The sequence below is a fragment of the Malaclemys terrapin genome, chromosome 7, assembly GCF_027887155.1.
Source record: "Malaclemys terrapin pileata isolate rMalTer1 chromosome 7, rMalTer1.hap1, whole genome shotgun sequence".
In the NCBI taxonomy this organism is placed as follows: Eukaryota; Metazoa; Chordata; order Testudines; family Emydidae; genus Malaclemys; species Malaclemys terrapin.
Window position 1 is genome coordinate 85,764,756 of NC_071511.1, and position 27,534 is coordinate 85,792,289.

At 46.3% G+C, this 27,534-nt stretch overlaps 1 protein-coding gene across 1 annotated transcript in view; it reads right to left on the reverse strand.

Annotated features, from left to right (window-relative positions):
- Positions 1-27,534, reverse strand: part of CDH23 (cadherin related 23) — a 516,293-nt gene that overhangs the window by 382,179 nt on the left and 106,580 nt on the right. Inside the window, exons 4-6 of the mRNA XM_054034015.1 lie at positions 11,549-11,691; positions 2,184-2,231; positions 1,518-1,610 (exon numbers count right to left, since the gene is read on the reverse strand). Of these exons, the coding sequence (XP_053889990.1) occupies positions 1,518-1,610; positions 2,184-2,231; positions 11,549-11,691 (284 nt within the window). The remainder of the gene's footprint in view (positions 1-1,517; positions 1,611-2,183; positions 2,232-11,548; positions 11,692-27,534) is intronic.

Sequence of the window (27,534 nt, forward strand, 5' to 3'; positions counted from 1 at the left end):
CTATGTGTTCAAGGATTTAGGTGAAGTCACCTAAAAGCCAATTTCCTTCTCTCCCATATCCTAGAGTGGCCTTGTGGAGACAGGACATGCAGTTCTAACACGGATTGCTTGCTTACTTCACAGACCAACTAAAATACCCTCCCCTTCAGACATATCACTGTACAGAGGATCTGCAGGATGGAGATCCAGTCATTCCTCATTCATTTCAAGAGGTCTGGGCATACAAAGAAAGCAGGGAATGGGTAACACAAGTATTGCTGACTTTTTTTTTTAAGTTTACACTCTAAAAAGGAAAAGAAATGCCTCTGACGCACTGTCATTCTCAAAGGGGTGTTTCAGATTATTTGTTTCTCATAGAAGCAGACAAAGCAAATGGAAGACAAACTTCAGGCCAATTTATCACGAGCAGCCTAATGAAGGAAACTCACCCACACAGGAGAAGAACAGTGAGAGATCCAAGCTCCAGCACAGCAGGGAGCCTGTAGCCAGCATATTAACCAAACATTTGTAATTCTCAATGACCAAAGACTGCTCAGTTTCACATACACTGATGCACTCCCTTATCTGCACACAGACGCATGCTCCAGGAATAACAAGGGCCTGCCCGGGGTCAGACAGGGAGAAGGCTCCATCAGTTCATTTCTCCATTTCAAAACTGTTAATCATTTGACTAAGACTAGTACCAGCCATGGTGCAGCTTGTCGGTCTCCATCCTCTCCCTCACTAAACACTGGCTGCTAGGCTGTACCCAACAAGCCTGAAATCAGCCCGAAATCTCCAGAGTGAGAAGCTCCTTGATCATTCTACTTGACTGATTTTACACAACTTTATATAAGTTTAGCGACCATATAGGAGCTCTTTTCTTCCTGGCAGCCAGCATAGCCAAGCCACCCTGGAAGGAGCGTGACAGTCTTCTCCTGGGAAGAAGAATCTCGTCACTACAGAGAGGTCTACAAGGAGACTAAATAGCTGAGAGGGGAGAGCCACTCAGGCAGAGCTTTCCCAGCGTTTGCCACTAATCTAAAAAGGCTTGAGGGAACATTTACTTCTACACAAAATTACCTCCATGGAGACACCTCTTCCTTTGTCCCCAAAAGAAAGCAGAAGCAAAAACCAGATTCCTATTTTGGGCTGCTTTCAATCTTCACTCTTTCCCAAAGCTTGCTTCTGAGTTAAAGCCCCACATGGAGTGTGCATTACATTTCTTTGAGCTCACACCCCACTCCTCCACCTGCCTTTTCCCAACAGATATACTCTGCCTCTGGAGCGTTATCACTCCGCTACTACCCATTGGAAACAAATGGCCTAGACTTTCAGGGATTTCATCCTTCCCTGAACCCCAATGACAGGACAGGTGGAAGAGACCAAACACCCCAGGGGGCCATCACCATCACCACATAGCTGGACAGAGAGCTCCGCTCCTTTTACAATTAACTGAAACAAATGGGCAAGCTCTGCCCATAAGAAGAAAAAGTGTCCAGGGAAAAGGTCTCTCCAGAGGAAATCTAGGCTCCTACCTCTGCAATGCGAACACTGTAGGGCTGATTGTGAAACCTTGGAGCATTGTCATTCACATCTCCCACTTGGATATTCACTGTCCCCTTGATCACCTGTGGCCAGAAGGATAAAAACATACAGCTAGCATTAGGCTACTGGGTATTTTCTTCAATTTCAAAGGATTTCACAGAAGGGACAGATGTAAAATTGAAGATCCAGGCAGGAAGAGACTAAAACTTCAGCAGCTGTCACTACCCTAGAGCCACAGCTCCTGTACATCATTCTCTTTAGATCCCAAACAGCCTGAGGTCCAATGGGACTTACAATGCCCCCTGCTAGTAGATGCTGGGACTAAAGTACTTCTCCATTCCCCAGTAACCAGTGTAGCTACTCCACTCCTTACAGCGTTCCTTCTAGGAGATGGTAGCATTGTAGCTGCAAGATCTCCTGAGCCAGTGCTTCTCCACTACTCCCTGCAGCTCCACAGCTTTTATGTAACGGTAAAACAACTTGCAACTGTATTTCTACATCATGGCCTACAGTGCTCTCCTGTTCACTCTCTAATGCCCCTTTTGGGGAGAGGCTGGGATTGCAGTGGCTGTGAACTCCTCAACAGCCAGTGTTCTCCTGGTCCCACTCCATGCTTCTCTGGTCTCAGATCACGAAATGAAAAAAGTCACACTTACCCCCTGGCTGTCACTGACAGAAAATTCAACTGTGAATTCTGACTTAGTCTGAAATGAAAAGAGAAGAAAAACAGATAATTAGAGGTACTGTAGCGTTTATCAGTAGATGGCAGGTTTTGAACTTTAGCCAAGTATTATTACATGCAAAATACTGTCATGGCCTTGAAGAGAACAGGGAGGGGTCAGAAGCTCACTTACATACATTGTATATGAGTGCAATTGCTCAGAAATATTAACCACATGGGGCTCCTGTACATTATCTGTACACAAGAGGCAGCTCTTCCCCTGTCTCAATAGGTGGCAGGTATTGAAGCAGCCAGCTTGCCAACTGGCAGCCGAGTACTCTAACCAGAGGCAGGTACTTCATGAAAGCCATACAGATCGAAGAAATCTGCTGTTGAACCTCCTTTGTTGTGCCCACCCCCTCCAGCATTATTCCGGCATACGTTGTGACCCTGGCAACAAAGGCTGTTTGCAATGGCAGTAAGGAGAAGTAGGCGAGGGAAAGACAGACCTCCTCTAGGACAGGGGTTCCCAAGCTGTAGCCCATGGACCACTAGTGGTCTGTAGAGAGCTGCCTGTCCTCTTTGGTTCCAGCACAAATGTGAGGGGAAGATGAAATGAAGAGTAAATGCAAAGAATACGAGGAAGTTTTATCAAAACAGATACCACACTTATCTCACTGAAGTCTGTTAAAATACAGCATTGCTTTCCTAATATTACTCTGACACACTGCAACTGCCGGGATGTTCTGCTACTGGGAATGCCAGGGGAGGTGTCCATGAGACAAGCTCTCTAACAAGATGTGGTCTGCAGTATACAAAGGTTTGAGGCCCCACATAAGGGAAAGGGCTAGAGAAGTCAAATGCCCCATGCCTCTCAGCATCCCAGTTAATTCAACAGCTTAGTCTAACAAAACTAAATAAATGAAAACCCAGCACTGACCCTGTGACCCTGACTTTAATCCAGAAGGACTCTAAAGAGTCAAGGGGAAGCAAAGCTCAGGGATAGCCAGGAGGCTCTGGTTTCTCAAACTGCAACTTAACCTCTCTTTCATCAGGATAGCGGTTTACCTTGGAGGGGCTTTCAGGGATGGTTTACCAAAACATACATTCCCCTCCATGAAGGCTCAGGTAATGCAATCCGAGAAGGCCTCGGGGCAATGCCTGTAGCCAGTCTAGCAGCCCAAATGCCAAGGACACAGGAGAGAGATCAATTTTCCTTGTACAAGACTCTCCCACATCAGCTTTTTCATCACCACTTCTCCACCCACAAGTGCAACCACAGGGGAAAAAAGTTGGGGAACGGGGACCAAGATCAGATTTTGTTGAACATAGAAAAGGATAAACCAGGGAAGAGACAGGACAGACAGACAGGGCTGCCCCCAGCCTAATTTCTGTCCCCACAGCTCATTTCAATCACATCCCTTTTTAGACTTAGTTATTTATTGCATTATTTTGCATCTAATTCTTTCTATTCAGTAAATCTTTTAAAGCTTACTTTGTCTCCCTCTTATTTGTTCTTTTCCCTTTCACTGTTCATTCCCTTTCTACTACTATTTATTATATTAGTTTGCCCTTTGTCTTTTTGCCCCTCCATCTCATTTTACTACATTGTGCAAGAATTGATATATTTCCTTTGCGCCCCTCCACCTTGCTTTTCTTATGTGATTTTCTCTTCTTCCCATTTTGTAATCTCTCCTCCCTTTCTCCCTCTAACACTCTTTTCCTCTCTCATGCTCCCCACTCCCAGGCTCTGCATACTCTTCTCACCTTCATCTTCTTACACGCTCTCTCCTGCTTACCCCACCAGAAACTCTCTCACACACTTCTTTCCTGCCTACGGAAATCACACACACTCCTGCCTGCGCCCCCAAAATATCTCTCTCTCTCTCACACACACACACACACACTCACTCGACTTGCCCTCACAATCAAGCCAATACATAAACACTTGCTGACGCCCCCAGGATCAGTTCATATATGCAGACTCCTCTCCCCCCAAATCCAGTCACATACATACATACAGGCTCTCCCCAACCACAACCCACATGGGATTTGTTACAAGGCTAATCTCAAAAAATTCACAAACACTCCAACTCCTTGACACAAGCAGCCTCCCCTCCTCCCAGTCTCCACCTGCATCCTATATTCCTCTGCAAGCCCTCAGTTTCCCTCCTTGCACACTGATTCCCCTTGTCTCTTCAAGACCCTCACGCACAACACATCTCCATGAACTCTCTAGGCTCTCCCCTGCAACTTCTCAGTCCCCTCCTGCTTCTCACATATCCCCATCTCCTCATAATTCCTGGTCAGCCCCTCACTCATAACATGGCAGACATCTTCCCCTAAGGGCTCCTTGACTTCAATTCCATTGAAGACAATGGAAGAGGATAGTCATCTTCACTAAGGGAAGCCTTGCTTCCATATGCAAAACTGCAGGGAAATAGTGGCCATCTTGACTAAAGACTGTTTGGTTTCAGGTCTATTGAAAGTAATGAAAGATGGTGACCATTTTGAATATGGGAAGATTTGGGAGTTTGCTGCCAGCAGTTGTGAGGTCATGGTATCTAAGCAGCTCACCAGCATTAGTGGATTTTAGCCTCACACGCCTCTGTGAGGTAGGGAAGTACTTTCTCGGTTTTATAGATAGGGAACTGAGACACAGGGAAGATTAAGTCCTTTGTTCAAGGTCACACAGGAAATCTGTGGCAGAGCAGGAAGAGATCCAAAATCTCTTGAGTTCCAGTCCAGTGACTTCATCATATGAACCCATCCTCCCTCTCATCAGAAACAGGGGAGATGCCGCAGCCAAGGGACCAGCAAAGCTCAACTTTCAAAGATGAGCACCTAAATAGGACAACTATCCTTTGCATTTAGGCACTCAAATAGGCATTGACTGTGAGTATGTAAAATGGTCATTTATGTATGAGATTATGCCAATTTTAGTATCCAAGTGCCTGATCTTGAGAGAAGAAGCCGTGTACACCTAGTTGAAGTCAATATGAATAGTGATACCCAGTATCTCTTTAAATAAGATCCTAAATGCAGGTTCAGATTTTCTTTAGAAGTGAAAATTGAACTAGAAGCGTAGGCTTAAAAGGGGACAGGCTGAGCACGTAATCTTCCCTGAGCCTCTGAGTGCTATGCTCTCTGGCAGTTCGTGTCAATTTAATTTTTTATTAACATTACAGTAGATCACAATTGTAAAATCCAGGGTAGGTAACGAGGCAGAACTAACTAGTGACTTCTGCTCCAGACCTTGCCTTGCTGAGGACCCTATAGTCCAGCTTCTGACCATAGTTTGTCCCCGACTCTGGTGCAACTTGGTACCTGACCCTGACTTCTTGGTATCCTGACCAGACTCAATCCTGACCCCTCTACTCTTCTCCTGCCTTCAGCTTGGTAACTGACCAGTACACATAGGTCACTCACCGCCTTGTCCTGAAAAGTTTGCTCAGATCAGCGTTGCCCACTCGCAACCCCATGCAGTCCCTCCAGAGATGACAGAAGTGAAACCCTGGACAACAGGGGCTAACCAGAAGGGAGCAGCTCCAAACCAGAACCTCGGGCTCCCCAAGTATCAAAACTACCTGGATGTGTTTGGAAAGAAAAATGTGGATTTGTTATTCCCACACAGGGACTATGACTGTCCAATAGACCTATAACCCAGGGGAAAGGTGCCCTATGGACGGATAAAGCAACAGAGAGTCCTGTGGCACCTTTAAGACTAACAGATGTACTGGAACATAAGCTTTCGTGGGTGAATGCCCACTTCATCGGATGCATGTAATGGAAATTTCCAGGGGCAGGTATAAATATGCTGGCAAGAATCAGTCTAGAGATAACAAGGTTAGTTCAATCAGGGAGGGTGAGGTCCTCTGCTAGCAGTTGAAGTGTGAACACCAAGGGAGGAGAAACTGCTTCTGTAGTTGGCTAGCCATTCACAGTCTTTGTTTAATCCTGATCTGATGGTGTCAAATTTGCAAATGAACTGAAGCGCAGCAGTTTCTCTTTGGAGTCTGGTCCTGAAGTTTTTTTGCTGTAAGATGGCTACCTTTACATCTGCTATTATGTGGCCAGGGAGGTTGAAGTGTTCTCCTACAGGTTTTTGTATATTGCCATTCCTGATATCTGACTTGTGTCCATTTATCCTTTTACGTAGTGACTGTCCAGTTTGGCCAATGTACATAGCAGAGGGGCATTGATGGCATATATAACATTGGTGGACATGCAGGTGAATGAACCGGTGATGATGTAGCTAGCAGAGGACCTCACCCTCCCTGATTGAACTAACCTCGTTATCTCCAGACTGATTCTTGCCAGCATATTTATATCTGCCCCTGGAAATTTCCACTACATGTATCCGATGAAGTGGGCATTCACCCACGAAAGCTTATGCTCCAATACATCTGTTAGTCTTAAAGGTGCCACAGGACTCTCTGTTGCTTTTTACAGATCCAGACTAACACGGCTACCCCTCTGATACTATGGATGGATATACACCATGTCTAAATCAGAGCTAGAGGCACCATGCACGTATAACCAGGAAAATCTTTTCAGGCGCTTCATTCAGAAATCCACCTCTCCTGTGGGGACACCAGTCCTCTTTTTTTTTTTTTTTGCATAAAAAGTGACACAGGTGGCTATTCGAAACCAGTACTCCCTGCTCCTTATCCCGGAATTGTTGGACCACCTGAAGACTACCAGGATCTTCACTAAACTAGATATTTGAGCGATATACAATCTACTGTGAATAAGACCTAGGGATGAATGGAAAACCACTTTTCATATCCAATATGGGCACTTTGAATACTTAGTAATGCCATTTGGATTAACCAATACCCTACCCTGCAACATTTCCTAAGTGATGTGTTCAGAGACATCCTGGACCAGTATGTGATCATCTACCTTGGTGGTGTTTTCTGAGAACCTTGAGCAGCACCGACATCATGTCTGGTCTGTCCTGGAGAGACTATGGAAGCATTGTTTGTAAGCCAAACTACAGAAGTCCACCTTCGACCAGACCACCATTGAATTTCTATGCAACATCATCTTCCTGGAAGGCATTCAAATGGACCTGAAGAAGGCGAAAGCCATCCACAACCGGACAGCAGAGATGGACCCTCCAAGGATTTCAGTGCTTCCTGGGCCTTATGAATTTTTCTAGGCAATTCATCGCCAACTTCTCTAAATAAATAGCCCCACTGACTTTCCTCCTTCCTAGAGCCATTCAATTCATGTGACTGCCTAAAGCCCAGCTTGCTTTTGGACCAGTTCAAGACCACCTTCACCATAGCCCTGATTCTGGCACACCCTGACCCAATGTGCCCTTTTACAGTGAAAACAGACGCATCCAACGTAGATCTTGGGGCAGCACTCTCACAGCGATTTGTGATCTCACAGTCAGTTCTGTACTCTTGTGCATTCTACTCTCTAAAACTCACCCCCACAGAGATGGACTATGAAATACTGGATTAGGAGAAAAAACGTATTTGAAGTATGGAGTCATCACCTTGAGGGAGCTCAGCACCAGTACAGGTTTTTACAGAGCACAAGTATCTTGTGTACCTTCACAAGGCCCATGCTTTGAACCAGAGGCAGTTAAAATGAGCCTTGTTGTTCTCTCAATTCAAGTTTACAACTACCTACTGCCTGGGAAACTGAAATGGGAAAGCTAACACTATTACGAAAGGAGGAATACTATTTGGAAACTGACATTAGTGTGATGATCCTCCCACTTTATGTTGAGGATCTTCCAAAGAAAGTGCTGGTGTTCCAGGTTTTTCAGGTGTTTTCTGTAAGTCACCGAAGTGAGAGGAGAAGCCATAGAGGAGAGTTGCGATTACCACCGGTTTATAAACTAAAAGTCTAGTATGTGTTCTGATGTTGTGATTGGTTGAATACCCAGCAAGGCAGTCTGCCAAAGACAAGGCTGGCACAGCGAATTCTGTGCTGAATCTCAACATCTATGTCTGCCCTCTGAGGGAGATGGCTGCCCAAATAGGCAAAGTAGTCTACATTTTCCAGTTCTTCTTTGTCAATGTAGATCTTCCTTGCTGGGTCTGATGATTGACCGGGAACCGGCTGGTGGAGAACTTTTGTTTTGCTGATGTTCAGAGTTAGCCCTAGGCTGTTGTAAGCTTCAAAGAAGCAATTAAGGGCTGTTTGAAGATCCTCCTTTGAGTGTGCAACTACAGCACAATCATCTGCGAACAGGAGTTCAGTTATTGTTGCCAATGTTACTTTAGTTCTGGCACGGAGACGAGAAAGGTTGAAGAGGCTGCCGTCAATCCAATATTGGACGCCAATGCCCTGCGGTAGATGGTCTTGGGTTAGTGTTTTCATAGCTGCTAAGAAAATGGAGAAAAGTGTGGGTGCCAGTACACAACCTTGTTTTACTCCAGTTCGTATGACAAAGGGCTCAGAGGTAAAGCCACTGCACAGGATGGATTCAGTAATCTGGTCGTGAAGGAGTCTTACACTGGTGATAAATTTGCTTGGGCAGCCAAACTTTGACATGATTTTCCCCAGAGCCTCATGGCTGACAGAATCGAAGGTTTTGGTCAGATCAACAAAGGCCATACACGGCTCCTGGTGGTGTTCTTGACATTTTTCCTGGATCTGCCTGGCTACATAAATCATGTCGGTTGTGCCTCGTGATGGTCTGACGCCACACTGGGACTCTGGAAGTACTTCCTCTGCAAGAGGGATCAGGCAATGTCTGTGTCCTCACAGAGGCCAACATCTTCAGTGTTGAGTACCTGATTATACAGCACCAGCAAAGGTGGAGTGGGCACTGTGTGCGCATGCCTGATGTATCCTTACCAAAACAACTGCTGTATGCCCAACTCACCAAAGCAGAAAGGAAATGGGGAGGCCAAAAAGAAACGCTTTAAAGACACCCTCAAGATAAAGACCAAGAGATGTGGCATCGACACAACACACTGGAAGACAGCAGACCAGGATAGGAATAACTGGTGAAGACTTGTCAGAGAGGGAACATCCACTTTTGAGGAAAATCGCCTTGGTTGCAGAAAAATGCCAGAAAAGAGAGGAAAGACAACTGTCACACAACAATTGTGGCCCAACCCTGTTTTCCAACACAACCTTCAATGTCTGCCAATGAGCCTGTGGCTCAAGAACTGGACTCCTCAGTCACCAAAGGACCCATGAAAAATAAAACCTGTGAAAGAGATCATCTTCGACCTCAAGGGATTGCCACCGATGACTACTTGGAAAACAAGGAACCTAGTTTTCAACCTCCCTACCTCCTCAAACAGAGTAATTTTGTCAAAGTCACAATTCAGCAAGACGTACTCTCCCTCATCCAGTCTGCCTCAAAAGACGACCCTGCTTGCCCAAGGAACACAGTCTATGCCATTAGGAGCTAAGATGCATTGTTCCGTGTGGGATAGGAGAACATACTTCAACAAGTGCATATATATCCCCCCCGGGACATCCCTAACTGGAGGTGCTATGGCTGTGCCATGATGCTCCATTGACAGGTCACTTTGGCTACCTTAATATTTCCCTCATGGTTGCCTGTTTTTAATGATGGCCTCACATGCAGGCCAAAGTCCAAGCTTATAATAGACTCCTGTGCACATACCAAGATGCCCTGGACCAAACCCCTCAGCACCTCGAGACTCCTGCAGTACGCAGAGTTTTCATATAACACTGACCATGCCTCTACAGGTTGGAGCCCCCTGTTGGCTAATTACAGGTTCCACCCCCATTTTCACCAGGGACTACCAGCAGCCTCCCTGAATCCAGCAGCCACCAATGGATCCAAAAGATCCATGTCATTCAGGAGGAGCTCAGGAACCATCTAGAAGAGGCAAAGAAGGCTTTCAAGAGGCATGCGGATCATCAGTGACAAGAAGCTCCAACATTTGCATTAGGCCAAAAGGTGTGGCTCCCCACCAAGCATCTCCACCCTTCTGGAAATTGGTCCACCAGTTCCTGGAATCTTTCCTGCTATGCCAGCAGATCAACTCAAAAACAACAAGTAGTCCGGTGGCACCTTAAAGACTAACATTTATTTGGGCATAAGCTTTCTTGGGTAAAAAAACCTCACTTCTTCAGACGCATGGAGTGAAAGTTACAGATGCAGGCATTATATAATGACACATGAAGAGAAGGGAGTACCTCACAAGTGGAGAACCAGTGTTGACAGGGCCAATTTGATCAGGGTGGATGTAGTCCACTCCCAGTAATTGATGAGGAGGTGTCAATTCCAGGAAAGGCAAAGCTGCTTTTGTAATGAGCCAGCCACTCCCAGTCCCTATTCAAGCCCAAATTAATGGTGTTAAATTTGCAAATGAATTTTAGTTCTGCTGTTTCTCTTTGAAGTCTGTTTCTGAAGTTTTTTTGTTCAAGAATAGTTACTTTTAAATCTGTTATAGAATGTCCAGGGAGATTGAAGTGTTCACTTACTGGCTTTTTTATGTTACCATTCCTGATGTCCAATTTGTGTCCATTTATTCTTTTACGTAGGGACTGTCCAGTTTGGCCAATGTACATAGCAGAGGGGCATTGCTGGCACATAATGGCATATATAACATTGGTGGACGTGCAGGTGAATGAACCGGTGATGTTGTAGCTGGTCTGGTTAGGTCCTGTGATGGTGTTGTTGGTGTAGATATGTGGGCAGAGTTGGCATCGAGGTTTGTTGCATGGATTGGTTCCCGAGTTAGAGTTGTTATGGTGCAGTGTGTGGTTGCTGGTGAGAATATGTTTAAGGTTGGCAGGTTGTCTGTGGGCGATGACTGACCTGCCTCCCAAGGTCTGTGAGAGTGCGGGATCGTTTTCCACTGCCCACTGATTGGCTCCATGCTGGTATATAAACCACAGCCCAGTCCAGACACACATTTGCAGAACTGGGTATCAACATAGCTCCTAACACTACCATGAGGTCTGGATCAAGAGTTCAGAGTACCAGAAGGGGATGCGTGCCCACCTTGCTATGGAAAGGCTCATTTAGGGCTGGACAAAAATTGTGCATTGAAAGTTTTTCCAACAGAAAATTGGACTTTCAATTAAATGAATTTTCATCACATATGGTGTCGGCTGTCTCTGGAAAATTTCGATTGTTTTTTTTTTTTTAAATGAATGCCTAAACCTCAAAAAGTTACCACACAAGGAGCGCTCACTCTTCACAGGTAGGGCTTTGAGAAGGCTCCTGATCACCCCAAACAAGAGGCAGACAGAAAGATGAGCAATAATTTCCATTCTGATGTTTGGTCAAGATCCTATCAACTTTCCCCTGCCCTCCAGTTACCAGGTGCCTTCAATAGGGAATATTTTTGACAAAAAAACACATCAAGGTGTAGCAGCTTGTCTTCTAGCAGCAAATGACATTACCTCTCTGTCCAAGGGCTGCCTGAGCCATACAACTCCAGTCACGCTTTCCACTGCAAAGAACCTGCTGGCCTCCTCCCCGACCACACCAAACACAAGATGGTCGTTGTCTAGGTCCCGGGCAAGCAACTGGGTCACTGATGAGCCTAGAACAACATAAGCGAGAAAAAAAGGATGAGTGGATGAGAGGAAGAAAGGGAGGAAATGTCAGACTCATGGAACTAATCAGCTTCTTATTGCCGAATGACATTGTTCGTCTTTAGAAAGTCGGTGTTGCGGCCCCATCTCTGCTCACTTTAAAAATTTACCCTCAAAAGATATTTAAGTATGCTGCAATGACTAACAAACAATCCATGCTCTAAGTAGCAAGGGTGGAATTGAGGATGGCTTTACTGCTCTCTTCAGCAGAGCTACCACTGCCATGCTGAGTCCACATTTCCTACAGCTGCACCCCTCGTAGGGAAGGAATTGTTGCATATGGGAAAGTCGAATTAGTTCAGTAAAAGTGGCAGCATCCAGCTGTGCCAATCACTAGAAACAGAGATAATCCAGGCATCTTTTTTGGTAAAAATCTGCCAACAACATCCATCCTCAGAGCTGTCAGGCACTTTACTTTCATGTTGTTTAAGTTGTTGCTACTGAGTTTTAGTGCTTATGGAAGTAATAGGAACAATAATAATCGCTAGACGCGGACAACGGAACAGCCACTATGCGTGCTTCCTTCACTCAGTTCTGCGAGTGCATCCACTCTCATTTCAATCCTAGAGCCCCATTTCACCCATCTGCCAATGTCTCTCTCGGTCTTCATTGGCAACATGCTCTCGCTGCATTTCTGGGCCTTGAGCAGAGACTGCCAATAACACTAAATTGTACCAAATTTCAGGGTGTTTTTTGTGGACAGACACCCACTAGGGATTATGGGGATATCAGACTAATTTTCACTATGCTTGAGACAGAATTAGTACCCAAGAAACTGAACGTGGAGCCCAGGAGGATAGGCAGCAAAAGTGGCTTTAAACCACTTATGTGCCACTCAGATTCTGGGCTGCCTGAGCACATAGAGTGGCCCCCACAACAAATTACAGCAGCCTTGGGGGCTATTCTAATTTACAATAGCCTTATATAGGCTGCCCCACAGCTCAAAGCAGTCCAGCATCTCTAACACTCAATGGTAGAGAGACAATTCCTCCCACACCTGACACACCTCCTCCTTCCATCCCTCCCTCCCTCCATGCCACGGGCTGCAAGGAAGGCAGCACAAGAACAGTTAACACATTAACAATCCCACACTAAGACCACCATCACAAAACAAGGGGTGCACACACAACCACTACTCAGGTGCTTCGCTAGTCACTGAGGCATGAGTATACAGCACATTGATTTTATACAGGAGGCTAGAGAGGGATAAATGCAAACATCTGTTGGAATGTTCATAATGAGAGCAGATATTCCTAGAGGATTTAGAGCCCAAATACCTCAGTAACGTGAAGGGAGTTAGGACACGGCCATCATCAGTTGTCACCAAACCTGCAATTTTTATTACTTTTATCCATTTTTCAGCAATTATCCACTGCCAGAAGCCATCCTTTTCAGCATCTTGAATAGCTTAGCATAGTATTCAGAGCCTCCGCTCACATCTCTTTTTGTGCATGTAATGGCAAGTGACCTTTCCTGAGTACATTAATTGAAGATGGACTTTTAATATTATATTTAAGATTTTAAATGGTCTAACTGCCTGGAGTTGCTGCTAACTTCCTGCTGGTGTTAGATACATAGGATGTTGGGAATATAGGCTCTTCCTGCATTTCTCCTCATCCATCAAGTATATATCCTACGGTGACACCCCGTACCCCATGTTCACTACTTTTATTATATTATTTTATTAGGTTATGATATATTTTGTACAAAGTATGCCTTGTGAGATATCATTTGAAAACTCGTAATCTGCTGAACATCACTGACCTGTTAAGATGTGTATAACAACACTGTGTGTAAAGCTATGAGATTTTACTGTATGATTGTTAGTGAAATATGTTATAGTTCTGGGTAATACGCACAAACCAATTTCTCAGAGACAAAGACACCCTAGCACGCCAGCAAGGTGCTAAAGGGCCATTACATATTAGTAAGGACATAGGAGTATCAAAAATCAAACCCAAAATTCTATCTCAGGCCATTCACCCGACAGGGTGGGGGATAAACAAAATCTTTACATTTCCTCGCAGAAATGCTTCAACCCTCACATACACCAGAGACAGTTTGTCTGTACCCCAGTGGGGGGTAATTCTCAAAGAAGGGAGTGGGATATAAAAATGAAAAGACAGTGACTTCCACCTCACCTCTTCCCCTCCATCTCTACTTGTGGCAGATAGATCACTTAAAAGACAGAAGCAGCATCATTGAACTGGGGGAGTGGTCCTGGCCTGGAGGTTTTCTAGCTAACAAAGAAAGCTGTAAGCTTTTGGTGAGAAAAACTCCTTTTTTTGTTTTTAAACCTATTAGGCTTGGTAAAGTTAGGGACTAGCTCATGTTTTTATCTTTTTACTTCTTTTATAACCAATTCTGACTTTTATGCCTTATCACCTTGTAATCACTTACATTTATTAACTATGGAAAGACAAAATCTCTCTTATTGTTTTATCTTAACCAATGTGTGTTTCGATTAAAGTGTGTGGGGAACCTCTACTTGATAAACACGGCTGATGCATAATCATTACCAGTGTTGGAATGACAAACTCTCTATGAGCTTGTACTGTCCAGGGGGCAAGTAAGTAGTACAAGACGCACATTTCTGGGGAGTAAGGCTGGGACTGGGGATATGCGGGTGGTGTCCTGGATGTAGCTATGGGATGGCTGGGCATAGCATTCATGTATTCAGCTGGGAGTGATTTTACATGCTAGTGGCTGTGAATGAGCAAAGCCCAGAGGGGTTGCTGTTTACCAGAAAAGCCATGTAAAAGGCATCACAGGCTTGACAGCTGAGGGGACATGTTAGCATACAGGCATGTTTGTTAGCCTGAGATAGAATTTTGGGTTTGATTTTTGATACTCCTATGTCCTTACTAATATGTGTGAACAAAGAACAAAGACTCTGTGTGTTGCATTTCCCACAACTATATGGGGCTTTTAGTACAATGAAAGGAGATAAGGAAGAGAGTTGAAGTGTTGTTGGGTATGGTGGGAATATAATATACGAGTGTACACTTGAAGACTGCCTTGACTCTTATTTCAAGACAAGGTCAAGCAACCAGTTGGTAAGGGCAAGGGGGATGGAGGGGGAAGGTATAAGAAACCCTACAAGCCAAAGGAAAGCCTGGCCTTGGCCAGTACACAACCTCACTCCCTGTCCCTCCCATAAGGTATAAAAGAGGTAGTACCAAAGCCCCCAGACCTTCCAAAATGGAATATGACTATAAGTTGTAAGGGGTGGGACCAACGGCATGCACTACAGGTATAATTATGCCTGCTAAGGAAAGGGAAACTGGGACACTGGGAAAAAGGCTTTACTGGTGTGCAGAGCTATGAATATGCTTCCTTGATTAACCCCAATAAACATCGCATTGCCTGCACTTTGGATGTCTGGTCTTCTGCTTTCTGTCTGCATGATAAGAACCAGGGCAGAGGCGAAGGGAAAGCCCCTAACAGGACACAGCAGTCCACCTTGTACCCTGGGCAATGTCACACCTACTCAACAGCACCACCCACAGGAAGTGCTAGAGTCAGGAATCAGTGCAGACAAACAGGATCAGAAATATTAGCACTGGAACATTTAGGCTCTTTCCTTCTCCTCAGGTACATTGGTAATAACATAATTGTGTTAGTTAGCGAGTAGCAGAGTAACAGAGGTGTTTTTGTTGAATAGAGGGGAGATTTGGGTGGTGTGAGGGAATTCTAGTGCCCAACGTGAGAGACAATTAGTCGTGGTTAAAGCCAGATGTTAGCACTACCTGAGCTTCTGCATTGCATCTGTGTCCCATCCTTCAGTATGGTCTGCTGTTCCAGACTTGGTCACCTTCTGAACTGGGAGTCAGACCAAATCATGCAGCAGTTTTGTGATGTGGACAAGAAAGAATTAGACCCAGGACTTCATTTTTCCCCCTACAACACATAACCCAGATCTTGTGCAGTGAAAGGCTCATCATGTTGCTTTGGTGAGGCATTATCCAAAAATGCTAACAAACACTCCACACAATTTACAGTTTCATTCACTAGATTCCCTTTATGGCTGTCTCTGTAATCATCAAACAACTCACTTTCTAGGAATAGTTGCCATTAGGCAGCTCAGAACTTTGCCTATCGATATTGTTGATATTGAACAATACAAACAACATGGCCTAATCCTGCCTTGAGTTATACCTGTGCAACCCCATGCCCTACATTTAAAAACTGATTAAAGAGAATCGGCCTGATTCACCCCTTATTTGCACTAAATGTACACAAGAGTAATTCCACGGAATGCAACGGAGTTCATTTCTCATTTACACTATTAAAAAAAAAAATACTCTACCCTCTGTCCCCCTGCCAAAACCCTACCTCAGCTTAAAAACAAAAATGTCCAGCATCTGCTCTATGGTCAAGTAATATTGATATCTGTGTGTGTGCAGGCAACATGCTGAGAGAGTCAAAGACGTTATACATGCACCAGGCATATATGAGTTTACACTTGCTCCATGAATGTGACATGTATGAAAGTCTGTACATATCTGCCTTTGAGGGCGGAGATGTGTGATAGAAGGTTGTGTGTGCAATGCACATATTAGTATAAGTGTGCATGGTTTTGCCATCCATATGAGTTGTGCTCGTGTGTGGCTGGAGGGTTACAAACCTTTTTCCTCATGCATCCGAGGCAAGATGCTAAACTAGGAATAAAAGAAAAGTTTGGTATGCTTTGTATAAAGCAATCTTACAAAAAAGAGTGGAAGCAAGAGGAAGACAGCTATGACTTTGATTTCATCACTGCAAGAGAGAAAACCTCCGCAGATGCTTGGTAAAGAGAAGGCAAAAACATCAGGAGCAGGAATGAAATGGATCAAAATGCAGAGTATGTTTCTGTATCAAAGTCAGGGAAGCCCTGAGGAATTCCAGCCCTCGGTCAGACCATGTGACATACATAAAGCCCCCTATATTGCCAGAGGCCATTTCTCAGCCAAGGGAAAGCAGAGTGGGGGTTGTGCATGCAAATGGGAGCTTAGATTCCCCCTCACATTCATAGGAAGAAAGGTCAGGAAGGTCACACCTCAGTGGAGGCTGACGCTCCAAGCACCGCCTGTGCCCAACGTGCTGAGTTTGCTAATTCTTGCCTGCATGGGAAACTCTCTCCCTTGCATAAGGCATTGCAGAAAGATCTCTGCTTCCTAGTGGGGTTTTAGAGGTTGCTTCTCCCCTAAACTGTACATCTCTTTACAACACTGTATAAAGCAGGTACCTGATCTTATATGAGGCTGGTACTCTCTGGCTCACCTCCACTGGCACACTGTACTGCCACTCAAGAGAGCTGGATTTGGAGGCAATGGAGGGGTGAAACTTGGTTTCTAGAGTGGAAGTCAGGAAGGCATATGCACAGAGTGATATTAAGGCAAGTAAAGACAAGGAAGGCAGAAAAGGAGAGAACACTGCAGTAATATTCTTATGGATCAGAGTATAGTTAATGGGCCTGACTACCCCCTCAGAAGCTTGTTTGCTTGCAACTGCCAGTGACGCCAATGGCATTAGTGGGTGAGTATCTAAAGGATAATCAGAGCCAATAGGAACACCTATAAGAGTTGGACCTATCTTTCAAATATGAAAGAAAGGTAGCACAAGTGACAGCCAGTTTTTAATCATTCTGATAACAGTGCACAGCTGGCGAGTAGCACAGTGCGAGGGGCAAAAATTCCTTGGTATTACAGCAAGGCCATTCCTACCTATTCCTGGTACAAATCTAAACACATTGGTAAGTCTTAGGGCCTGTCTACATTACAGAGTTGGTGTAAGGCAGCTTATGCTGGCCTAACTATGGAGGTGTACACACTGCAATGCTCCTTCCGCCACTTTAACTCACCTGCTACCCCACCTAATAAAACCACCTGGACGAAAGGCATAGAGCTTTTTGCGCCGTAGTTAGAGCGATGCAGTGTCAGTGTAGACACTGCATTGCTTACATCGCCCTAAGTGGCTTCCAGGAGGTGTCCCACAATGCCCACTGTGACCACTCTGGTCACCACTTTGAATTCTGCTACCCTGCAGCCAGGTACACAGGTGTATGCCCCTCCCCCTTTAAAGCCCCAGGAAGTTTTAAAATTGCTTTTCCTGTTTGCTCAGCGTGGAGAGCAACTGCCCAGCTGACCATGCCAGTTCCACACAGCAAACACGCTCCTGCCTGGAGCACATGGGAGATGGTGGATCTCCTCAGTCTGTGGGGAGGGGAGGCTGTGCAGTCACAGCTCCACTCCAATCGCAGGAACTTTGAGATCTATGGCCAGATCACTTGAGGCATGGTGGAGAAGGGCTATGACAGGGACACCCAGCAGCGCCATGTGAAAATCAAGGGCTGAGGCAGAGAGGCAAATAGATGCTCTGGTGCGGAGCGCAGATGTGCTGCTTCTACAAGGAGCTACACGCCATCCTCAGAGGCAACCCCACTTCTACTGCCAAGAGCCCCATGGATACTTTGGAGGGGCTCGAGTTGCTGGCCACTGGAGTGAACCCACTGGATGCTGTGCTGAACAAGGAAGTGCAGGCAGAGGAGGATGGTAGATAGGCAACAGGGAGATCCAATGGCATGGCAAGCCAGGACTTCTTTGTGAGGCCTGAGCAGTCTAGTCAGTCCCAGCAGCTCTGCAGAGCCTGATGTAGGGGAGGGAATCTCTGTTAATTTCTCTGCTTCAGTACTGCAGGGACACATCCGGTCATATACTGCTTTTTTAACTGGGCTACAAGAGGTAGTGAAATAACCAAACACAGGAACAGTTTCTATCTGCTTCTCTTTTCCTGGTACAGCTAGGCAGAGGGGGCCCTGCAGAAAAGTTTGTTTATGCAGAATGAGATGTCCCATGAATCCTCCATAGAGATCTCTAAGAAAAATTTTCTGGAGCTAACCTGCAATCCTCTGCCAAAGGTTTCTTGGGAGGGCTGCTTTGTTTCTTCCCCCCAGAAGGAAACTTTGCCACACCACTCAGCAATTACTTCAGCAGGGACCATAGCAGCACACAGGGCAGCAGCATACAGTCTTTGTCTGTAGCCGCATGCAGGCTGGAGCTGGACCCTTGCGGCCTTGGTTAACTTCAGGAGTGAGATATCAGCTGCAAGCAATCACCCCTGCTCCACAGGGAGGAGACAATTCCTTCCATAGCTTGTCATTCTGCTGAGTCCTGAAATCCACCAGAGACACCCTGGAGATCAACAGGAGGCACTCCTTGCCCTGCAGGGGCGCAGCATGCTGCCTCCTCAGCATTCCTAGCCCCTGCCACTGGAAGACAAACTCAGATCCCTGCAAAGCATCATGTTGTGCTAGACTGCCCTCCGGCCTGCGTAACTCAGGCTGCCCCCAGGCCTGCATATCTTCAGCAACAGGGAGAGCTTTTTCAAGGGAAATAAAATAGAGAAAGGTTTCAGAGTGGTAGCCGTGTTAGTTTATATCAGCAAAAACAACAAGGAATCCTTGTGGCACCTTAGAGACTATCAAATTTATTTGGGCATAAGCTTTTATGGGCTAGAACCCACTTCACCAGATGCATGGAGTGGAAAACACAGGAGCAATTATAAATACATGAAAAGATGTGAGTTACCTTACCAAGTGTGAGGTCAGTCTAACGAGACAATTCAATTGACAGCAGGATACCAAGGGGGGGAAAATAACTTTTGAAGTGGTAATGAGAGTGGCCCATTTCAGACAGTTGACAAGAAGGTGTGAGTAACAGTAGGGGGAAATTCGTATTGGGGAAATTTAGGTTTTGTAATGACCCAACCACTCCCAGTCTTTATTCAGGCCTAATCTGATGGTGTCCAGTTTGCAAATTAATTCCAGTTCTGCAGCTTCATGTTGGTGTCTGTTTTTGAAGTTTTTTTTGTTGAAGAATTGCCACTTTTAGGTCTGTTATTGAGTGACCAGGGAGACTGAAGTGTTCTCCTACTGGTTTTTTAATGTTATGATTCCTGATGTCAGATCTGTGTTCATTTATTCTTTTGCGTAGAGACTGTCTGGTTTGGCCAATGTACATGACAGAGGGGCATTGCTGGCACATGATGGCATACATCACATTGGTAGATGTGCAGGTGAACGAGCCCCTGATGGTGTGGCTGATGTGGTTAGGTCCTATGATGGTGTCCCTTGAGTTGGTATGTGGACAGAGTTGGCACCGGGGTTTGTTGCAGGGTTTGGTTCCTGGGTTGGTGTTTTTGTTGTGCGGTGTGGACAGAGTTGGCACCGGGGTTTGTTGCAGGGTTTGGTTCCTGGGTTGGTGTTTTTGTTGTGCGGTGTGTAGTTGCTGGTGAGTAGTTGCTTCAGGTTGGGGGGCTGTCTATAAGCGAGGACTAGTCTGTTCCCCAAGGTCCGTGAGAGTAAGGGATTGTCCTTCAGGGTAGGTTGTAGATCCTTGATGATGCGCTGGATAGGTTTTAGTTGGGGGCTGTAGGTGATGGCTAGTGGCGTGCTGTTACCTACGACAAGACAGGCCCAACAAAGAAAGTAACAGAACGCTACTAGCTGTCACCTACAGCCCCCAACTAAAACCTCTCCAGCGCATAATCAAGGATCTACAACCTACCCTGAAGGACGATCCCTCACTCTCGCAGACCTTGGGGAACAGGCCAGTCCTCGCTTACAGACAGTCCCCCAACCTGAAGCAACTACTCGAAAGCTTATGCCAAAACAGAGAAACACATACAGAGAATTCAAAATCCACACCCTCTTCATCTTTCTAAATGCACTAGAAAACAAAAGGCGTCATTAGCAAATAGTTAAGGTTCAAAGTCTACTTAATACAGAAAATGCATTACAATGTCAGTTTCCATAGGAGAATTCTACCTCAAAGACAAACCCTCAAAAGGGAGAGCCTGGAAATGAACAGCTAAGGGGCAGAACCATTTCTCCAGTGCCAAAGTCCTTCATCAGTCAGCACCACCACACCTCTCACCCAGACTTCACATACTCTCCCAATTATATATACATACATACATACATACATACATACATACAGGGCCGGTGCAAGGATATTTTGCGCCCTAGGCAAAACTTCCACCTTGTGCCACCTCCCCGTCCAGTCCCACCCCCCTCCACAACCTCTGAAAACTAGTAAACGTAGCATTATAAACAGCCTGTCAGAACAGGTAACGGCTGTTGTAATATTTCTTTTTTACCTTTAAGGCGTTTCAATTGTTTGTCATTGCCTCTGATGGTGTCCCATTCAAAGTCTTACTATTGTGCAAAGCTAAACAATTGAGCCTTGCATTGCATCACCAGCCATGTTAGGCAGGGTGACAAATCCCCCTTGCCCCAAAGGGCCATTATCCCCTGGTGACTAATTTCTACTCCAAGTCTATAAAGCAGACTTTTCAGGTAAATACAGGCTCCCCGGCCCTGCCGCGCGGTGTAAGGGACGTCTGTAAGAGGGAAACAGCAGCAGCAGCGTGGCCTCTCCTGTCCCATGGTGGGCTATGCTCCCTGCCTGCCCCTGCTGCTGCGGAGGCTGCCGCCACGCCTGGCTCCCCTCAAGCGGTGCCCGGATCCTGCTGCTCTCGGCTGGCAGGTGTGGGGCCCCAGCTGAGCCCGGCCCCTTGTGTCTCCTTCACGGTGGCGCCCCCTGCCCATGTCCTCCTGGGCAGCCACAGCGGCCGGGGAGCCTGAGAGGAGAAGTGGCCCCTGGGCAAGCGGGGGAGACTACGAGGTGAAGAGGCTGCTGGCGCGGCCCGAGCGCTGGAGACTGACATGTACATGCCCCTAAGCAATAGTGTAAAAAAAAATTTGGGGCACTGCTTTTTGGCACCCCAAATCTGGGCGCCCCAGGTGGCTGCCTAGTTCACCTAGTGGTTACGCCGGCCCTGCATACATACAGATATACACACACACAAATGCACAAAAGTCAAAACAACAAATGACTGGGAGATTATTAGAAATAGATCCCTTGAATAAAAAAATGGGATTTTATAAATTCTTAGTCATTTGTTATTTTGACCTCTGCATATATTTTTGCAAATATTACTAGCAATATGTGTTAAGTTCCGGTATGCTGTGTAAATCAGGTGTGGCAAGAATGAGGGATGACAGATTAGAGAGTGGTGGGGAACTTCACTGCTTACTGTCAGACCTTCTCACATTTGGCTCTTTCAAAAGTTATAGAAGTTTTTCTAAAGAAAGTGTAATATTAGGCCCTAGGTTTGAGCTAGACTCCAATGAGACTAACTCAACCTTAATTCTTTTTTAATCCAACTTTTTGTTAATTCTCCTTTTCCCTTTTTGAGTGAGTGCAAAGAATTTAAATTATTTTGATGAATAAATGCCCCTTGCCAGCCCCAAGCATACAAAAATCTTGAGCCAGAACCCACCAAAGCAAGTGTGTTTAAAAAAAATTTAGGGTTCTTTTTATTTGACTTTTTGATTTTGAGCCTCTAGGGGTCATGTTTCCAACTCTCTCTGCAACCAGGAGGGCTAGAAACTTACTTTCAAAGCTGAGCTTCTCACGTAATCCCAAGACTCCAGAAGGATGTGCTTTAAGAAAAAACACCAAAAGTAGCAAGAGTCTGATAAAACTGTGAGAGTTAGTAGCAGTGGTTCTGCAAGAAGGGAGACTGGTCCAGATAGAACTAATGAGGCCCACCAAATTAGGTTTCCCCTCTTCCCAATGTTAATAACTCTATAGCTGTTTGTGATGGTGGAAGTATGCCATTTGGCTGGCCACCTCCTGCATGCCCCACATGTCCTGAGGTCACGCTACAGGCAGCCTGCCTCAGTTTCCCCATTCAAGGGGCTCCTTAAATAAAATTCACAGAGTCAGTTTTTGTCCAGTAACATCCCTTCACCCCAGATGTAATTTATTGACCACAAACAAAACTCAGTCCAGGGGTTTCTCTTCTCCCCAAATCTGCTCATTGCAGCACTTCCCTGCCTTGACACTCCATCCTTTCCTGGTGGGAGTCTTTTTCTACTCCCATGAAGTCTTCTCTCCCTGGCCCTCAGCCCTTTTCAGCCCTCTGGCTCTGGCTCCCAGGGTCCAAACCCTTTTTCTTGGTCAAGGGTCTCCTGCAAGGGCCTCCTGCTCACTGCAGCTCTTCTGCAATCTCTGCCACAGCTTCCTCTCGTTCTCTCTCCCTGGGCCCCTATGACACTAAGCACTCCTGTATTCACACCCTACCCACTATTGTAATAATCTTTGTATAAAATATGCCTTGTGAGGTATCATTTGAAAACTCATAACTCACTAGTCAACAATATCATGATGACAGGTTTCAGAGTAGCAGCCGTGTTAGTCTGTATCTGCAAAAAGAACAGGAGTACTTGTGGCACCTTAGAGACTAACAAATTTATTTGAGCATAAGCTTTCATGGGCTACAGCCCACTTCTTCGGATGCATATCATGATGAAATGTCTGTAGCAACAATGTGTGTAAAGTTACAAAATCCCCACTGTATAACATGAAAGGCACATGTTCAAACTCCCATAGCACCAATTAAGGCAAAATGGGCCAAGCAGGTCTTAAAGGGATGTGTTCGCCTCAAATTTGCATATCAACTGTAAACAGAGTCCTCAGGCAAGGAACCGGGGAAGGCCGGAGATAAAGAAAATCTCCATATCAGCAAACAGGAGAGGGAAAACGGCATGGGACTTCATGCTGCCTTGCTCTCAGCTGGAAAGAATTTTTACCTAGGAGTCACTCTCAAGAGCTTGCATTTCAAAGGGGGAATGAACTACAAGAGTGAGGGGAAACATCCCAAATCTCTCTCCCTGTCACTCACTCTCTCTCTGCACCTAAGACACCAAAAGAAACAGCCTTTGGACTTTGTGGAAGAGATCCTGACCTAAAGAGTTTGGTCAGCAATGCTGTTGGAATCATGTACTAAGAACCTTACCTTGAATCAAGTCTAGTTTGTCAAGTTTTAGATTCAGAAAGCATTTTCTTTTCATTTCCTTTGTAACCATTTCTGACCTTATTGCCTGTGCTTATACTTACTTACAAACCCATCTTTTTTGTTAATAAACTTGTTTTATTGTTTAATCCAATCCAGTGTGTTTAAGTTAAATTGTCTGGGTAGCTCTATTTAAGGCGGCAAGTTGTTGTGGATTGTTCGCTTAGAAGGATAATAGACCTAATATCTCTGGACTTTCCAGGAGAGGGCTGGACAGTACAGAACACACATTTCAGGGGGAGGGGAAGGAATCCAGGACTGGGGGAGTGCTGGGGTCACCTTGTAGTAGTAACCAAGGCAGGTGAGAGCCAGAGTGTGACCAGAGCATGGCTGGCAGGCTGCAGTTATACAGAGACACTCAGGTCAGCGCTCCAGATTGGGAGCTACAGCAGCAAGGCGTTACAGGGTAGGTGATGATACAGCCCCTCACTGATCTGGATAATATCCTGGCTATCACAGCCCCCTTTCTCCAGCTTGCTGCTGTTCTCATAGGTGACATCACCTAATCCCTGCTCACCTGTGACTCCACAGTAACCAAGGTTGGTTAGCTAGGGTTACCATTCGTCCGGATTCCCCCGGACATGTCCGGCTTTTTAAGCTAAAAATAGCGTCCGGGGGGAATTTGTAAATGTCCGGACTTCCCCCCCATGCAGAGCACGCGTGGCTAACAGTGCTGCCGGCCGGACGGTGTCACTTACATGGGGCTCCGACACTCAGCCAGAGAGGGCTCCTCCTCCTCCCTCCCTGCAACGCAGATCGGCTCCAGCAGTTTGGAGCTCCTCCCCCGCTGCTGCCCAGCAGCTCAGGCAGTTTCTGAGCAAGTTCACCAGACATTAGGTGAAGAAAGGCCAACAACAAGGGGGGCCATGGGGTCGGAGAAGGGGCAGGGAGGTTCTGGAGGGGGCAGTCAAGAGATGGGGGGGGGTCGGGAGTTCGGGGGGGGGCTTTCTGGGGGTGGGGGTGTGGATAAGGTTTTGGGCAGTCAGGGTACAGGTAGGGGGTAGGGTCCTGGGGGGCATTTGGGGGGGTCTTAGGAGGGGGCAGTTAGGGGACAAGGAACAGGGAGGCTTAGGTAGGGGGTGGGGTTCTGGAGGGCAGTTAGGAGCAGGGGTCCCAGGAGGGGGCAGTCAGGGGATAAGGGGGGGGGTTGGGAGTTCTGGGGGGGGCTGTCAGGGGGTGGGGAGTGGTTGGATGGGGCATGGGAGTCCCAGGGGTCTGTCTGGGGGTGGGGGTGTGGATAAGGGTTGGGGCAATCAGGGTACAGGTAGGGGGTAGAGTCCTAGGGGGCCAGTTAGGATGGGGGGAGGGTCTCAGGAGGGGGCAGTCAGGGGACAAGAGGCAGGGAGGCTTAGGTAGGGGGTGGAGTCCTGGGGGGCAGTTAGGGGAAGGGGTCCCAGGAGGGGGCAGTCAGGGGACAAGGAGTGGGGGGAGGGTTGGGGGTTCTGAGGGGGGGGAAGTGGGAGGGCCAGGGGCGGGGCTAGGGCAGGATGGGGCGGGGCTAGGGCAGGACAGGAGCGGGGCTCCTCCCATCCTCTTTTTTGATTGCTGGATTATGGTAACCCTAGGTTAGCCCAAGGCCTCTAGGCCTTCAAGGGGGCAAGGAGCCTGTTACACAGCTATGGACGTGTGGAATACAGAGGTGGTAGACAGCAAAGGAGGGAAAAAAACTTTACCCATATAAAAGCTTTAAACTAACTTCCCTACCCACCCCTGCCAATGCTCCTGAAGATTTCTGCAGTCTCCATCATTCCTTCGTACCTCACTACCATCCTGCCCCCATCCATGTGCCCCCTCCCCCTGCCTTGCCTAGAGCTTCTTCCCTCCCATTCTGAGCTAGGGAAGCATGGCGCCATGCTATGCCCACCATATAACCTCAGTCTTCTGCCCCCCACTCACCATGTTTTCTCCTCAAGCTCCCCCCCCCCCCCATCCTTGGCCTCATTTCCATGCCCCTTCACAAATTCTCCCTCAGGTGTCCTCCCTCCCCCCTCCCCCCCACAATTTTATATTATATATATATTATATATTCTGGAGTCAGGAGCTCACTTCATATTTATCAACAAATATTGTTCTCGCTAACCTGAAAAAACAAGTCTTTATATTTCTTTAATCTCCCACCAGCCTTTCCAAAAGTACTAAAAGACTCTTGCCAGCAAGACCTACAAAAGCAGATTTGTAGTTTCTAGGCCAAGCCATCTTAAATATGTGATGAGCCATGAAACAACTTAGAATATGTTTTAAAGTAAACTCCAGGTTCATTTGCAAAGCTGCATAACTCAGCTCTGTTTTTTTTTTTTTAAACCAAAATTCCTAGGAAAAAAGTTTACTTGAGGATGAGATGTAGCAGTGGAGTAATGGCACATCTGTTTGAAAGAAAGGGAGAAATGTGAAATATTTCTCATTGCTGGTGGACAAGTAGAAAAAAACTCAAACCACAAAAACCCAATCCCAGCAATTCTGGTTCATACCCACAAAAGAGCAAACAAAAAGACAAATTTTCACTTAGCATCTCATTTTTTAAAGTGTCAACAATGTGTTCAGTGCTGAAGAAAGCACAAAGCTAACAATAACTCCTGCTCCAGGGAGCTTACAGGTCCAAAGAGACACACTGAGAAGACAGGACACAACTGCGAAATCCAGAACTAGTGCAGAGTTTTTTCTACCTTTCCAATTCATATTATCACCCTTGCTGTGGGACCTGTGGGCACCCTTTCTTCTCCCTCTCTCACTTCCCCTGTTGTGCTGTTTATCAGCTGCACTAGCTGTGGCTCTTCACTGCTGGTCCCCAACCAGGGTCCATGTTTAAGATACTTCAGCAGGGGCGTGTAGAGCCCCCACCTTTGCCACTCTGTCATACTGAGCTACCCCATGACAGTTCTGGTAACTTTCCTGTATTGGGCAGCCTGAGAGTGAACATACCAGCAGGCTAGAGAAGTACCTACCAGGTATAGCAAAAGGGATGAGTTACAATAATTCCATAATTGAGCTAGAAAAATCCCAGGTTCAGCAGCAGCTCAGAAGGCCAAGAGCGGAGCAGGATTAGATGTTGGGATGGGTTAAAAGACTACCCAGAGTTGGCACAGAGAACCCAGGGCCCATTGATCCCAAGGTGGGCCACAGAGCCAAGATTAGGGATACTACCCCTCCTGGCAACCAGGGGTGTTCCAGAAGGGGGCTGCATTTAAAAACAGTTACAATACCAAATCTGGGTAGTCTTCTCACCCATCCCAACGTCTAACCCTGCTCCGCTCTTGGCCTTCTGAGCTGCTGCTGAACCTGGGATTTTTCTAGCTCAGTTATGGAATGATTGTAACTCATCCCTTGCTATACCTGGTAGGTACTTCTCTAACCTGCTGGTATGTTCACTCTCAGGCTGCCCTGTACAGGAAAGTTACCAGCAATGCAAAGGTTGGGACTTTGTAAGTGAGCTCAAATGCCAAATAATACACACTGTCCAGTCTGAAAAAGCCCTAGTTAACCCCCAAGGCCCGCCAGTTCGGTTACTAGTCATCAGTGCTACTTCGAGGAGGAAGGATCATCCTGGGAGGCAAGGCAAAGGACGGCCATTCAGGAAACCTAGCTGTTACTGCCCACTGTGCCACAGACTTCCAGTCTGGCTATGGGCAAGGTGCGCACCCCCTCTTTGCCCTCATCTGTAATACAGGGATATTAATATTTCCTTGCTGGACAGAGGCATAATTCATGAATATTTAAGAAAGGGCTCAAGATCATCAGATGATGGTTCCTGTATCATTGGAAAATTTTAACATGGATTCGTTACAAGGAGTTGTATTTCCTCTTAGATGGGCTATGCAGGGACTGAACCCTGCTCCATGTGTGCACAGCTGGTGCAGAGCCCACTTTTCAGGGGCTAGAGAGGAAAAGGAACA